The sequence below is a fragment of the Cyprinus carpio genome, chromosome B11 (assembly GCF_018340385.1).
Source record: "Cyprinus carpio isolate SPL01 chromosome B11, ASM1834038v1, whole genome shotgun sequence".
NCBI lineage: Eukaryota > Metazoa > Chordata > Actinopteri > Cypriniformes > Cyprinidae > Cyprinus > Cyprinus carpio.
In genome coordinates this window covers 14,383,204-14,396,367 of record NC_056607.1, presented here as the reverse complement: position 1 = coordinate 14,396,367, position 13,164 = coordinate 14,383,204, and the positions used below count along the sequence as shown (strand labels likewise).

The window sequence follows — 13,164 nt, the reverse complement described above, 5'->3', positions numbered from 1 at the left end:
GTCATTAGAGGGGCCTCATCGGAGCCCTGGGTCAGAATCCTGATCAGGTCAATGCCTGAGCAACATCATTTAGATCCCTTCAAAGTCAAAATTCCACCACTGAAATTCCTACCAAGTGACAAATTTATGATACCCTGCAGATAAAAGGCATGGCTGTTTGAGTAAAATGTTGAGGGAAATGCTTTGCTTGGCGTCGATGGTGGAAATAATTTAAAAAAGTGTTTCCCAGACTTCCTATGCTTTATGTACCCCTAGCCCCATCAGTAAAGCTCAAGTACACCTTCAAAAGTACACCTTTTCTTTTATTTATTTTTGTATTTTTTAAAATACATAAATTGCAACAACTTATATAAAAAATAATAAAACCAATTGGTTTGTATATTCTGTAAAAAAAGGGAGCTGGAAATAATGTGATATTTATCATGATTAGTTACTTAAATTTATAACATGCCTAATATATTATGTTTTATAGGTTTAACAAAACTGAAAAAAAAACAAAACAATAAACACTAGATGATTTGAAGTGTACCCCATGTTAGGTTTAAATTATTTAAATTATTTACTTTATCAATTTTGCTTGTTTGTTTTCGTTTGCATGTAAATCCATAATTTTGAAATGAAATGTATGCAGGTAAATATATAATTTTTTTAATATATATCAGACTTTTCCATATAGAAAAACAATACTCACTTTGTGTTAAATGATCTCATTGAAATGGTTTTTGGATGTCTTGAAATAGTCAGGAAATAAAGTTTGTATATAGTTTCCATGATGTCAAATGTTTCCCTGTACTGCATTGTGTACTGGCCTGTAAACACTTGAAATTGGAAATATGGAGTCATATGTGCTATATTTGCTTGGAACAGTTTCTTCTTTTTGAATTTCATGGCAAAGCTGAAAATTAAATTAGAATTTTGTTGGATTTCTAAGAGGACTTTGTCGAGACTCAAGAGAAACACACAAAGTTCTCCTGGGGAATTTTTAATCAATGTGAATAATTTCACATTATTCCTTTGATGATGTCATGCAGTCTGATTGTTTTGGACAGGTCTCATATGAGTGCAACACCATAATACTTCTGAAGCCAGTTGAGTGACCCAGTGAGGTGACGACTAATGGGCGTATGCTGGTATAGAATAAATCATTGGAGGTTGCCAGGTCTGTGTCGTTCACTTCTTCATAACTGTTTCATGTGGCAAATAACAGTCTTCACTTCCACTGGTTGTTTTCACACTGCATCACTGCTCATTTGCATAATATCTCCTTAACTGGTGCATTGCTGTCACTCTTATCATTGGAAATCCCAGTTCTCGTTGATAATGAATGAATTCAGATCGCTTTGTTGCTGCAATTAGCTGACAGCGTGAATGCTCATTAAAAGCTGTGCTGCTCACCACTGAACGCTGATCAAACACACTGAACTGAGAAGTAGGATGCATATAGTGAGGGAATAATGCATGGCGACATACACATGTGTGTTTTAAATGGAAATGAATCAAGTTATCCGTAAAGGCAGATAAACTTGAGTGCCAACGTAGGTGTAAGGTCTTTGTTTGAACAAGAATGACTGCTGCTCCTAAGAAGTACATGTAAGGTCCCTTAAAACAGCATCTTGGACAGAAGACAAACTCGTCATGGTGTTGCTTTCCAAAAGCCCAAAGCAGGCTTGGCTTTGAAGTGAAAACTTGAGTGCAAAAGCAACAGTTTAACAAGGCAAATAAAACCAACTCCTATATGTAGTGAGGAACTCTCCTGAGTTTGGTTTGTTTGTGGTGTAAAGAATTTCACCCAAGTGTTTGAGAAACTCAACTGAGCTTTACAGACTTGAGCTGAATGTCTTTCATCTAAGATTATCAAGAGCTACAGCCTGTATCAAAGAATAATGGTGGCTGCTACTATTTACTTGTAAAAAACAATAAAACAAAGTCTTATAAATAACATTAAAAAGAATGAAATGACAAGGGGTATTTTAATTGATTTATTAAGAATGCAATGCATTTGTTTGTGCTGACAACATCATCATCATTTTTATTTTTGTATTTATTTATTTATTTATTGCAGTTTGGGAGTCCATCATGTAAAGCACTTTTTTTTTCCTGTGTATTCACGACTACATTAATTTATTGTGCAATTATTTCAATAAAATAACTGAAGCAATGTAAAATGTATTTTTGCTAGGAGGAACATTAATTCTAAATGTATATTAACATTGTCTAATTAATATTAAATTAATGCATTTTCATGTTTTCAGTAAATAACGTGGTAATTTTTGTCATATAATACTATCAACTGATTAATCGTTAATGGTCTTATGGTTAAGGTTGAATGAATGGGCTGCTCCAGAAAGTAGGTATCGTACGTTTGGAGGTCTCCAACTTTGTCCCTCCCCTTTACAATTCTCAGCGCTCTCTAAGCTGCACTGTGCAGGCTTGATAAGGCAAGTTAGTTGGCTGCAACTTCTAACCTATGGACGCACGCAAGAACATGACTCCAGCGAGGTAAAACCTCAGTTTTTAACGCTTTTTATTTTGTAACATCAGCAAAAGAGCGCTGCTCACGTGTATTATAAGACATATATGCTCTTAGACGACCAACAACATTGACTGCACATTGTTTTTAATGTTTATTTAGCTGGTTTTATCTTTGTGCAAAAAAGTTGAACCAAAATAGAGGGGGTGCTTTACCTATGGTACATGAGCGCGCGCTTGAGGTGTCTTTCATATCTATTAGTTATTCTCTGACAGCACTAAGTATAATTTACCATGATAACTGCGGATTTCGCCAAAATGTCCGTTATTGCTACTACTGTAAAACAATAAGAATTTATTTAGAATTGTCATATATTTCATTTATTTTCCTTTGATGACAGTGCTGTCTAGTTACCACTTTTCACCGGGTTTGTCGGAAATTGTTGTATTTTTTATAAAGACGCATCTGCAAAGTTTGTGAGGCAGATGCCATCTTCGTTGTAGTTAGTTTTAATTTAATTTGCTTCTTACCATTTTATATGTTTAAAATGATAAAATACACATATGGTGTCATTTCTATAAGGGATAGTATGCCCTAAATATAAAAAAATCTTTCATTATTTACTCACCCTCATTTCACTCCAAAGCGGACAGTGTTTCTTCTGTAGAAACACAAATATACACATTTTCAAGACTAAAAGATTCACCAGAAAAATGTAACTAAAGAGTGTGTAATGCACTATTTTTTGAGGTCATATGGTGCTTCTATTAGAAACAGAGCCTACATTTTTGTCTTTCAATAATCTTTCCAAACAGTAAGCTGTTAACCACAGCTTTGCACCATCGTTGTGAGTTGAACTTGAGAACAGATCAAACGGATTCATGAACAAATCACTCATTTATGAATCAGACATTGCCATTTTAATGAAAAAGATGAAGAGCTAGGTAGGGGAGATACCACATTTTGTAGTGTATAACAACTGTACTGTATTATGCAGACCACTTTAACTTTAGCTTTATGGTGAATTATCATCTTTTTAGAAGCTTGACATCTCTAGTCATCATTCATTAACATCCTTTAAATTTCACTTTTTGCAGAACAAAGAACATCAATCAGGGTTTAAAACAACTCTCCCTTTAACTGTTCATACAGGTTATAGAATCAGCCAGACCTATTTTTATAAATCAAAGGTAGACTAGACCTTGCAAATGGCATGTTGGCGTGTGTAGTAGAGACAAATACTTTGCCCAGACTTTAAGATATTAAGGTTAATGGTGTTTTTTGGAAACAATTAAATCAGTTCCTTTCATCTGCCATGAAATCTAAACGTTCAGGGCCTCAGGACTCCAATTGTTTTCCAAAGTAAACAGAACATGTTTCTCGGCTGCTGAATGGAAAGCAATTCAATACAAATGGCTTACAATGCTAGAAACAAGTCTTGTACTGCTGTAGTCTGCTGTAGTCATCGCTACTACAGAAAAACACAGCTTTACTAAATTATTTTAAATCCCCTCTATGTTTAACCCACACAACACCTCATCAACTACAAAAATGGCTTTGTGTCTGCACTGAATGCCTCAATTTGAGTCCTTTCAGTTGGCTTTGCTATTTGCAAATGAGAGTTCAGTATGACTTCCTTCATTACAGACCTGCATTAACTGAGGCAAATCACAGTGTCCCATAAATGTCAAACAAATCAGAAAAAGCCATCAAAAATAATAGAGAAATTGTATGGTGTGGTAAGGCTTTTAAGACCCATCAAATGGAATATTACAAATTTAATGCCACTGAATACACTGTTCGTGTGGCAGTCGTGTAGTGGTAATGAGCTTGAATGCTGGTACTTCATGATTAAGGGGAAACTTGCTCATGAGATCAGGCTTGGACAACCCTGTGATTTTAAAATGTGGGATGGTCTTAGAAGGGTGAGCTCGACTGTGAAGCCAGATGTTGGCTTTTACACACTGACTTTGGGCTGGCTGGGCTCAGAGTGCTCTCTAACTTGCATATATCTCTCTCAAGGTTTCACTGAGTGCTTGCAGTTCACAAGAGGAGAGCTGACTGTTTGGGATCTGGAGAGGTTGGACTGTACTGGAGATATTTATCAGCAGGTACCAAGTAAAAATGGCCCGTGGCCTCTTCAACTTGGTGTTTTTGCTAAGTATAACCGGCTGCCTTTGTCAAAGGGATTGCACCGGCGTGAATTGCCCTGAATTGCGCAATTGCATCGAAGAGGTTTTGGACACCGGAGAGTGTTGTGCTACCTGCATGCAGACGGGCTGCATGTGTGAGGGTTACCAGTATTATGACTGCGTCAGTGCTGGCTTCAGAACCGGCAAGGTTCCAGAAGGTGAGTCGTACTTTGTGGACTTTGGAAGTACTGAATGCTCCTGTCCTCAAGGAGGTGGACGGATCAGCTGCCATTTTATACCATGCCCTGAGCTTCCGACTAACTGTATAGCATTGTCGGAACCGTCTGATGGGTGCATTCAGTGCGAGCGAGTTGGATGCGTTCACGAGGAGCAGAAGTACGAAGCCGGACACTCATTCCAAATTGACCCTTGCCAAGTATGCCACTGTCCAAATGAAGGCGGAGACTTAATGTGTTATCCGGTTCCAAACTGCGACCCAAATCGTGCTTCAAAACCCATGCTAACCACAACAGCTGAGGACAGCACACCAGAGAGACGGTACCGAGACCCGATACAACACATTTTTAACCCTCAAGGCTCCAGAGGTCCCTTTAACAAACACTTTTCCTTACACAGCGACAGTAATCGTACTTTTAAGCTAAGTATGAGAAACGTAGATGAGAAGGAAGAGAATGAAGAAGACTATGATTATTCACCCACTGATTCATTAGCTCCATCTCTGCATGATTTTGCTGCTCCCACAGAGTCATCCATCATCTCTGTATCTCGTTCAGATAATTTTACCCCCCACCAGGGTGTGCACAGGGGAGCCAAGCAAGAACTGAGAGAGATGTTTGGTATTCGTAAGTCCACAACAGACAGGCCGCAGTTTCCTTTCCATAAGGACATTACTGACAGGATGAGAGTCGGCATTCATAACGACAAACCAAAAAACGAGCTATTCAGCCCTCTGAAATATAAAACAGACCAGGAACGATTCATCCTTCCTGTGGAAACTACAAACAGAGTTGGATTCGACACTCATAAAGATACCTCAGAGATCCAGAGCTTTAGTCTTTATAAAGACGACTCCAATCAAGAGGTCCTAACAGATGATGAACAGCTTGAATTTCCTTCTGAAACTACTGATGGGGATACATATACCTCACAGGAACACACCACATATAGTGAAATGGTTACTGACTCTCCGATGGCTGTTGAGCAAACTACATCTCTGTTTCGGGAAACCACAACTTCATCGCAGACTGTTTTGGATGGTGTATCCGAGAGTCAAATTCATTCACTTCACATTAACCCCAATACTTTGGAAACAGATGGCTCCAAACAAGAAGAAACTATATCAAGAGAGTCTAGTAAGGAAAAAACAGCTGTTTTGAATGAAACTACAACTAGCATTGATGGCATTCAGTATGAACATATCCTAAGCAGTCCAAGTCCTGTTCAGCAAAGTGTGACCATCCCTACCAAAACTTTGACAGAACATGGAAAATCAGAAGCAGAACTTGAAGAGGAACACAAAAGGCTCTCAGTGGACCACAGAGAACCTTCTGTACACCACAAACAACATCTTGTTGAACACGTAAAACCCCTTGGGCACCAAAAACCCGAAGCAGAACATGTGCAGACCCTAGGAGAACACAACACAGAGTTTGAGGGAAAACATCAGTGGCAGTTGTTCTCTCCAGTTGAGTTCAGTCCAACCAGCCCAACTTCAAACAAACAGTCCCACAGTCTGTTTAACTTCAGAGAGGAGGAGGAAGAGGCAGAGAACACCCTCAGAACACATTCTAGGTTGGAGAAGGGTGAGTTAACAAGCGATGCATGTCATTTTTTCAGTGTTTCGAGTGCTGAACTCTTATGCTGAAGAGTTTTAGTACATAATTAATGCTAATGTGATTTATAGTTGACATTCACCTGGTACCATAAACTCTTTGAGTGCTTGGCAATGTGCCATAGACAATCACAGCTGTGTAAAGATGACTGTAATACATTGCCGGGCCTTGCACCCTGCGGTACGACAAAACAAAACAAACAGGCCCCTCTCGAGATGTCTACGGTGGCATGTTTTCACAGATCACATGGCAGGGTACCAATTAAAGTATTTCTGGTATTATCTAGCGCTTAGGAAAACTGTTTGCTGTCATGTTTGATTTCAACATGTAAATGGTAAGGACTCTTGCTAGTCCCTGGAATTGTGAGCTGGAGCATAAATATTCAACTCAGGGGGGCCGTCTGGATTGTGAAGCCAAACACCGCACCCGCTGGGAACATCCTCCTGGCTCAGTCATCATATACACTCACTCACCACCTCACACCCTTGTGCCGTTTATCACGCTCAAAGCTTCAATTAACAGAAAACATTTCTAGCTATAAACACACCATTGACTGGAAAATGGCTTGTGACTTTGAACCAAAAGGTGTTTATAGGTTTTGCCTGCATAATTCGTCTTGACTTGTACTGGAGCAGAAATATTTAATCGGACCTTTGAATGAGGCACCAAGGTAATTCAATATGTTTCCAGTGCCTTCTAAAAATCACGTGACAAAATCCCTGGCTTTAGATTTTTTATAGGTTCAGATGGTGAGGCCAGACTATAATAGTGAACATTTTTTGGCTGTATAATATATTGTGCTATGACAGTAAATCAAATACAATGGGTGAATATGACAAGAACATGCCAAGGTCAAATTTCATTGCAAAATTAAAAGGAACAAATAATTTAGCCTTTATATTATATTACATATACATTATATAAATTGTAAAGTATTTCAACATTTTATCATAGTGGTATTTCTTTTAGTACCTTTAAATGCTGATGTTTCTCACTGCAAGACAGTAAAATAAATCATTGTATTATAATAATGAGAACCTGAAGCGAATCACTATTGAAATAAACTCAACTGTAAAACAAAACTCATATGGACTATAAACTCATCTGGAAGCATTACAGTAACGAGAATTTGGAGTATGAGTATGTTTAATTGTCATGAAAATAATGTCACAGTGCAAACATTCTTGATAGTAGGCTTTGTTTTCTTTTGGTACAACCATTTATTTGATTTGATTTTGGAGTGAAATATGACCTGGACATGTTTTAATGACATTCACCTGTGTGGGGTTTTCAGTTTTATTCCAGAAGTTTCTTTTTTCTCCTGTTTCTTGTTTTTCTAGAACTGTTGTTTGCATAACATTGATAGATGCAACCTTTTGAACAGCATCGAATAACTCAATCTGTTATCGTTTCTTATTGTTTAGTTACTGTTTGGCTGCCAAGATCAGACCGATTTGTCTTGTCTAGCTTTCATTATTTAGGCACGGACACAGCTTGTCTCCGTAAGATTAAGGAACTGCTATTTTTTTTTTTTTTTTGTGACCAAGACAAGAAGCTCTAAAGTAATGCTTGTAAAGCTCACCCACTCAGTCAAATGGATTCCCTGATAATAGTAAAGAGTTAAATCTTTGACTGGAAGGGTCAGTCCAGATCACTGTGACAAGGCTACTTAAACCAAAAGGCAACATTGCACAATTAGTTAGATAAGGAGAGGAATTAGTTATCTTGCAGGATGCCAGTTGGCCATTGCTCAAAATAAGCAGCTCTCACCGGATAGAAACACTTGGAGCTCTCAACAGTTTGCCTTTCTGCATTGCATGAGTATGATAATCAGGGAAAGTGGAGGCACACTGTACTGATAATATGTTTGGCAGGAAAGCGGTTTATCGTTTTGTGCATACCGGCATTACCAACATGTGCACTGAATTTAAAGTCAGAGGTTCAGAGCCTAGTAGCAGCCTAGACTGTTTGCATTGCATGATGCATCTCACCCGCCGATCATGAATCTATGCAATGGAGATAAGCATCGTCCAATGGGAAACTTTTTATTAGGAACCATGTTTTTTTTTTTTTTTTGTGAAAAAAAAAAAAAAAAAACCTGCTTAAGCCCGGTTAAGCCATGGCAAAATCCAAAGCATGACTATGTATAAGTTTTTAAAGTTAAAACACAGGAGAGGGGAGTTAAACATGCACTTAAGGGCTCATGGACTGTCTGCCATGAAGTTTTATTGATCAGCTTCTCCTTGAACCCAGACAGTTATTAAAGGAGTGTATTTGATGTAATTCCAGCTGGAATATGTGAACCACTTTTATTTTGAAAGTCAGAGCATCTGTGTTCTCTCACTCTAAGATTGAGCTCTATTATAAGCATAATATGCTAATTGCAAGAATGCACCATTTTAAACAGACTATCAGCAGTCAGAATGATCAAAAATGGAATTTGTGGAGGAAATCAAGAATATGGATCAAAATCAAACTACAAGACCAAACACTGGTCTCCTATTTGGTTGGGATGAAAAGATGCTAGTGCTAATATGTGTATGTGCATGTGTTGTCTTGCTATATTGAGAACTTAAGCACTTTGTTGATATCCTCTTTTACATCTGAATGTTTACTGCCAGCAGTAATGCAGTGATTTGTGATCCTGTCTTCTCCTCATTCAAATGCATCTAGGCTCTGTTCACATTTAAGAATTAAAGAGACTCAGAGCCATACAGAGATAACGATAAAGAGAGGGCTCTGGAGATTTATTTTTCCCCTCAAGGCTGACACTTACTAAAGGAAGTCAAGTCTACATTTAAGTTTGTACTCAGATTTGTAACACACTCTCATAAGGAAACATCACTTTAGTGGCTTTCATCCTGTACCATCAAAACATCATGCTTGTACTGCATTTAAAATCACTATGGTAGAGTATTCTACTTGTTTCCATTACTTTAACCAATGTTTAACTTCAAATTCAATTAGATTTCAACAGGAATAACTAAATTAAACACAACCTTTTTATTTTTTAAATTGCTGTTAATATGCATTTATCTGCCATTTACAGGTGCATCTCAATAAATTAGGATGTCGTGGAAAAGTTCATTTATTTCAGTAATTCAACTCAAATTGTGAAACTTGTGTATTAAATAAATTCAATGCACACAGACTGAAGTAGTTTAAGTCTTTAGTTCTTATAATTGTGATGACATTGTGGCTCACATTTAACAAAAACCTACCAATTCACAACAAATTAGAATACTTCATAAGACCAATAAAAAAAAAAAAAAAACATTTTAGTGGCCTTCTGGAAAGTATGTTCATTTACTGTACATGTACTCAGTACTTGGTAGGGGCTCTTTTTGCTTCAATTACTGCCTCAATTTGGCATGGCATGGAGGTGATCAGTTTGTGGCACTGCCCAGGTTTCTTTGACAGTGGCCTACAGCTCATCTGCATTTTTTGGTCTCTTGTTTCTCATTTTCCTCTTGACAATACCTCATTGATTCTGTATGGGGTTCAGGTCTGATGATGGTGAGTTTGCTGGCCAGTCAAGCACACCAACACCATGGTCATTTAACCAACTTTTGGTGCTTTTGGCAGTGTGGGCAGGTGCCAAATCCTGCTGGAAATGAAATCAGCATCTTCAAAAAGCTGGTCAGCAGAAGGAAGCATGAAGTGCTCCAAAATTACTTGGTAAACGGGTGAAGTGACTTTAGTTTTCAAAACACACAATGGTCCAACACCAGCAGATGACATCGCACCCCAAATCATCACAGACTGTGGAAACTTAACACTGGACTTAAAGCAACTTGGGCTATGAGCTTCTCCACCCTTCTTCAAGACTCTAGGACCTTGGTTTCCAAATAAATACAAAACTTGCTCTCATCTGAAAAGAGGACTTTGGACCACTGGGCAACAGTCCAGTTCTTCTTCTCATTAGCCCAGGAAAGATGCCTCTGATGTTATCTGTGGTTCAGGAGTGGCTTAACAAGAGGAATACGACAACTGTAGCCAAATTCCTTGACCTGCTGTGTGTGGTGGCTCTTGATGCCTTGACCCCAGCCTCAGTCCATTCCTTGTGAAGTTCACTCAAATTCTTGAATTGATTTTGCTTGACAATCATCATAAGGCTGCGGTTCTCTTGGTTGGTTGTGCATCTTTTTCTTCCAAACTTTTTCCTTCCACTCAACTTTCGGTTAACATGCTTGGATACAACACTCTGTGAACAGCCAACTTCTTTGGCAATGAATGTTTGTGGCTTACCCTCCTTGTGAAGGGTGTCAATGATTGTCTTCTGGACAACTGTTAGATCAGTAGTCTTCCCCATGATTGTGTTGCCTAGTGAACCAAACTGAGAGACCATTTTGAAGGTTCGGGAAACCTTTGCAGGTGTTTTGAGTTGATTAGCTGATTGGCATGTCACCATATTCTAATTTGTTGAGAGAGTGAATTGGTGCGTTTTTGTTAAATGTGAGCTAAAATCATCACAATTAAAAAAACCAAAGACTTAAACTACTTCATTCTGTGTGCACTGAATTTATTTAATACATAAGTTTCACAATTTGAGTTGAATTACTGAAATAAATTAACTTTTCCATGACGTTCTAATTTATTGAGATGCACCTGTACATATTTATAATCCTGTGAGAATGTCACAATAGCAACATTTTGGTGGTGCAGGATAAAAGTCACATTTCTAGCTTCAAAATCCCATCTTCTGAGTCTCACCTCTAACTCTGTTTATATCTGAAAAGATATATTGCTGAATCCATACTGATTTGATAATTTGATGTGTTTAATTAAGTCAAGATTTACAAATATAATGCACATAGACAAACCACTAAAGGCATATGGCAACACAATGCAACTCATCACCACTAATAATGTATTACTTGAGCATTAAAATTCCTGTTATTCCCTCTTAACAAATCAGCCATGTTTAAACTGGAAAGATGGATACTTCCTTTTAATAATGTTGGCTGGTTTTTCCAAAAGCTGATGCCAGAAAGATTTTGTGGAGAAACAGAGTATGTGTGAGACGCCAATAGATTTGGTGATTTCTGAGATGAATTGCCTCTGTGTTTTAGCCAGAGTCCAAAACATATGGAATTGAACAAACAGATCATTGTGGCTAATGTATTCTTTCTGCATCCTTGAAAATATGAGTTTCTGCTAAGATAAATGGCAGTGATCCTCATGCATAGTGGATTTTATGGTGTTGAAATGCACATTAATTTGAATCTTGCCCGTCAGCCTCAAAGCCTGTATTCTGCCCAATGTAAATTGCTGATGATTGGCTCTTACACTCGTCCATGAATAAGATATTTCTGTCCATAATACATGCAGATCCAGATTCAGAATATGACATGTCTTCATATTTTAGAGATAATAGTAGTTTTGTGTTTTGCAGCCAAAGGTTTCTGAATATGAAAAGACACTCAAAGTAAAATAAGCAAGATACACTTCATTATTGTGTATGCATTTTGTTTATCATATGTTTTATTCTTTGGTCAATGTTGTCCGTCTTTTTGTAACATTTTATTATTTTCCCCTGAAGTATGCTTATAATGTTAGCCTAGGTCATGGTTTCCATATATGGCTTCCACAGAAATTTTAAGCAGCAAGAAAAAAATGTTTCTTGCGCACCAAATTAGCATATTAGTACAAAAGATGAAGATGAAACATTTATATTAAACTGAAATAATATCACACAATTTTACTGTATTTTTTTTTTTACTTTTTTTACTGCAGGTTGCTGAATACTGAGTAACATTTAATATTTAAATAATATGTTGATATGGGGGTGGTCATATGCTAATGTGGTGACATCATAACTGTCACACCTTGTGAACTCATGTTTGCAGCCTAGTTTCCATGGGGGGAAAAAACATGGAAATTCACATTTTTATTGTGCTTATAGCTCAACTACTGCTGAATAATGTAGATGAGTTGAGGTAAACAATATGTCCACAGACACGAATGATCAATCATCTGACATCAAGGACACACACAAGGCCGTATATAGGTAGTGCTGTCTGATGGATGAGAGCTTGGAGAATAAATGTCCGACAGAGACTCCAACAAGCACAGCCCAGAATCACACAAAAGAAATCACTGTGAGAGTCAGTGGATGTCAATCTCAGGTTTAGTGCGATCACATTTTTCGCTTGTGATAAATATTACAGGAGTGTCAGAGTCTACTGTGGAGTAGGTTTTTCTCTCCAGTGTTTTTGGCCTGTCTATGAAAGATTGAACTGAATGTGAGCTCGCGTCATGGTGTTTTTTTGTTTTTTTTTTGTTCATGTTTGACAGGACTGGGCCCAGATTGTCATGCTTGTTACAGCTGAAAGAGCTGAAAAATGCTATTTGATCAAGGGTGTGTCACGTCCCCTGACAAAGTCTGTGTTCTAGACAGTGTATCTAGGCCATAAGAAAGAGCTGGATTGGCACATACTTTATGATTTAGAATTTTCACATCCTATAATTTATTCCTGTGATGGCAAAGCTGAATTTTCAGCAGCAATTATTCCAGTCTTCAGTGTTACAATATGCTGATTTGGTGCTTAAAAATATTTATTATTATTATCAACTTTAAAAACAGCTGTGCTGCTTTATAGTTTTGTGGAAACATTTTTGTCAGGATTTTTAAACAAATCTTTTGTAACATTATAAATGTCTTTAATGTCACTTTTGATCAATTTCATGAATCCTTGCTGTTTTTGGG

The 13,164-nt window shown here is 37.6% G+C and overlaps 1 protein-coding gene across 1 annotated transcript in view; it reads left to right on the top strand.

Moving 5' to 3' along the window:
* The first annotated feature begins 2,401 nt into the window (after window positions 1-2,401).
* fbln2 (fibulin 2) overlaps window positions 2,402-13,164 on the top strand; it is a 48,229-nt gene continuing 37,466 nt past the window's right edge. The window contains 2 exon segments of the mRNA XM_042734052.1: window positions 2,402-2,499; window positions 4,493-6,425. Coding sequence (XP_042589986.1) covers window positions 4,595-6,425 — 1,831 coding nt within the window. The 5' untranslated portion in view covers window positions 2,402-2,499; window positions 4,493-4,594.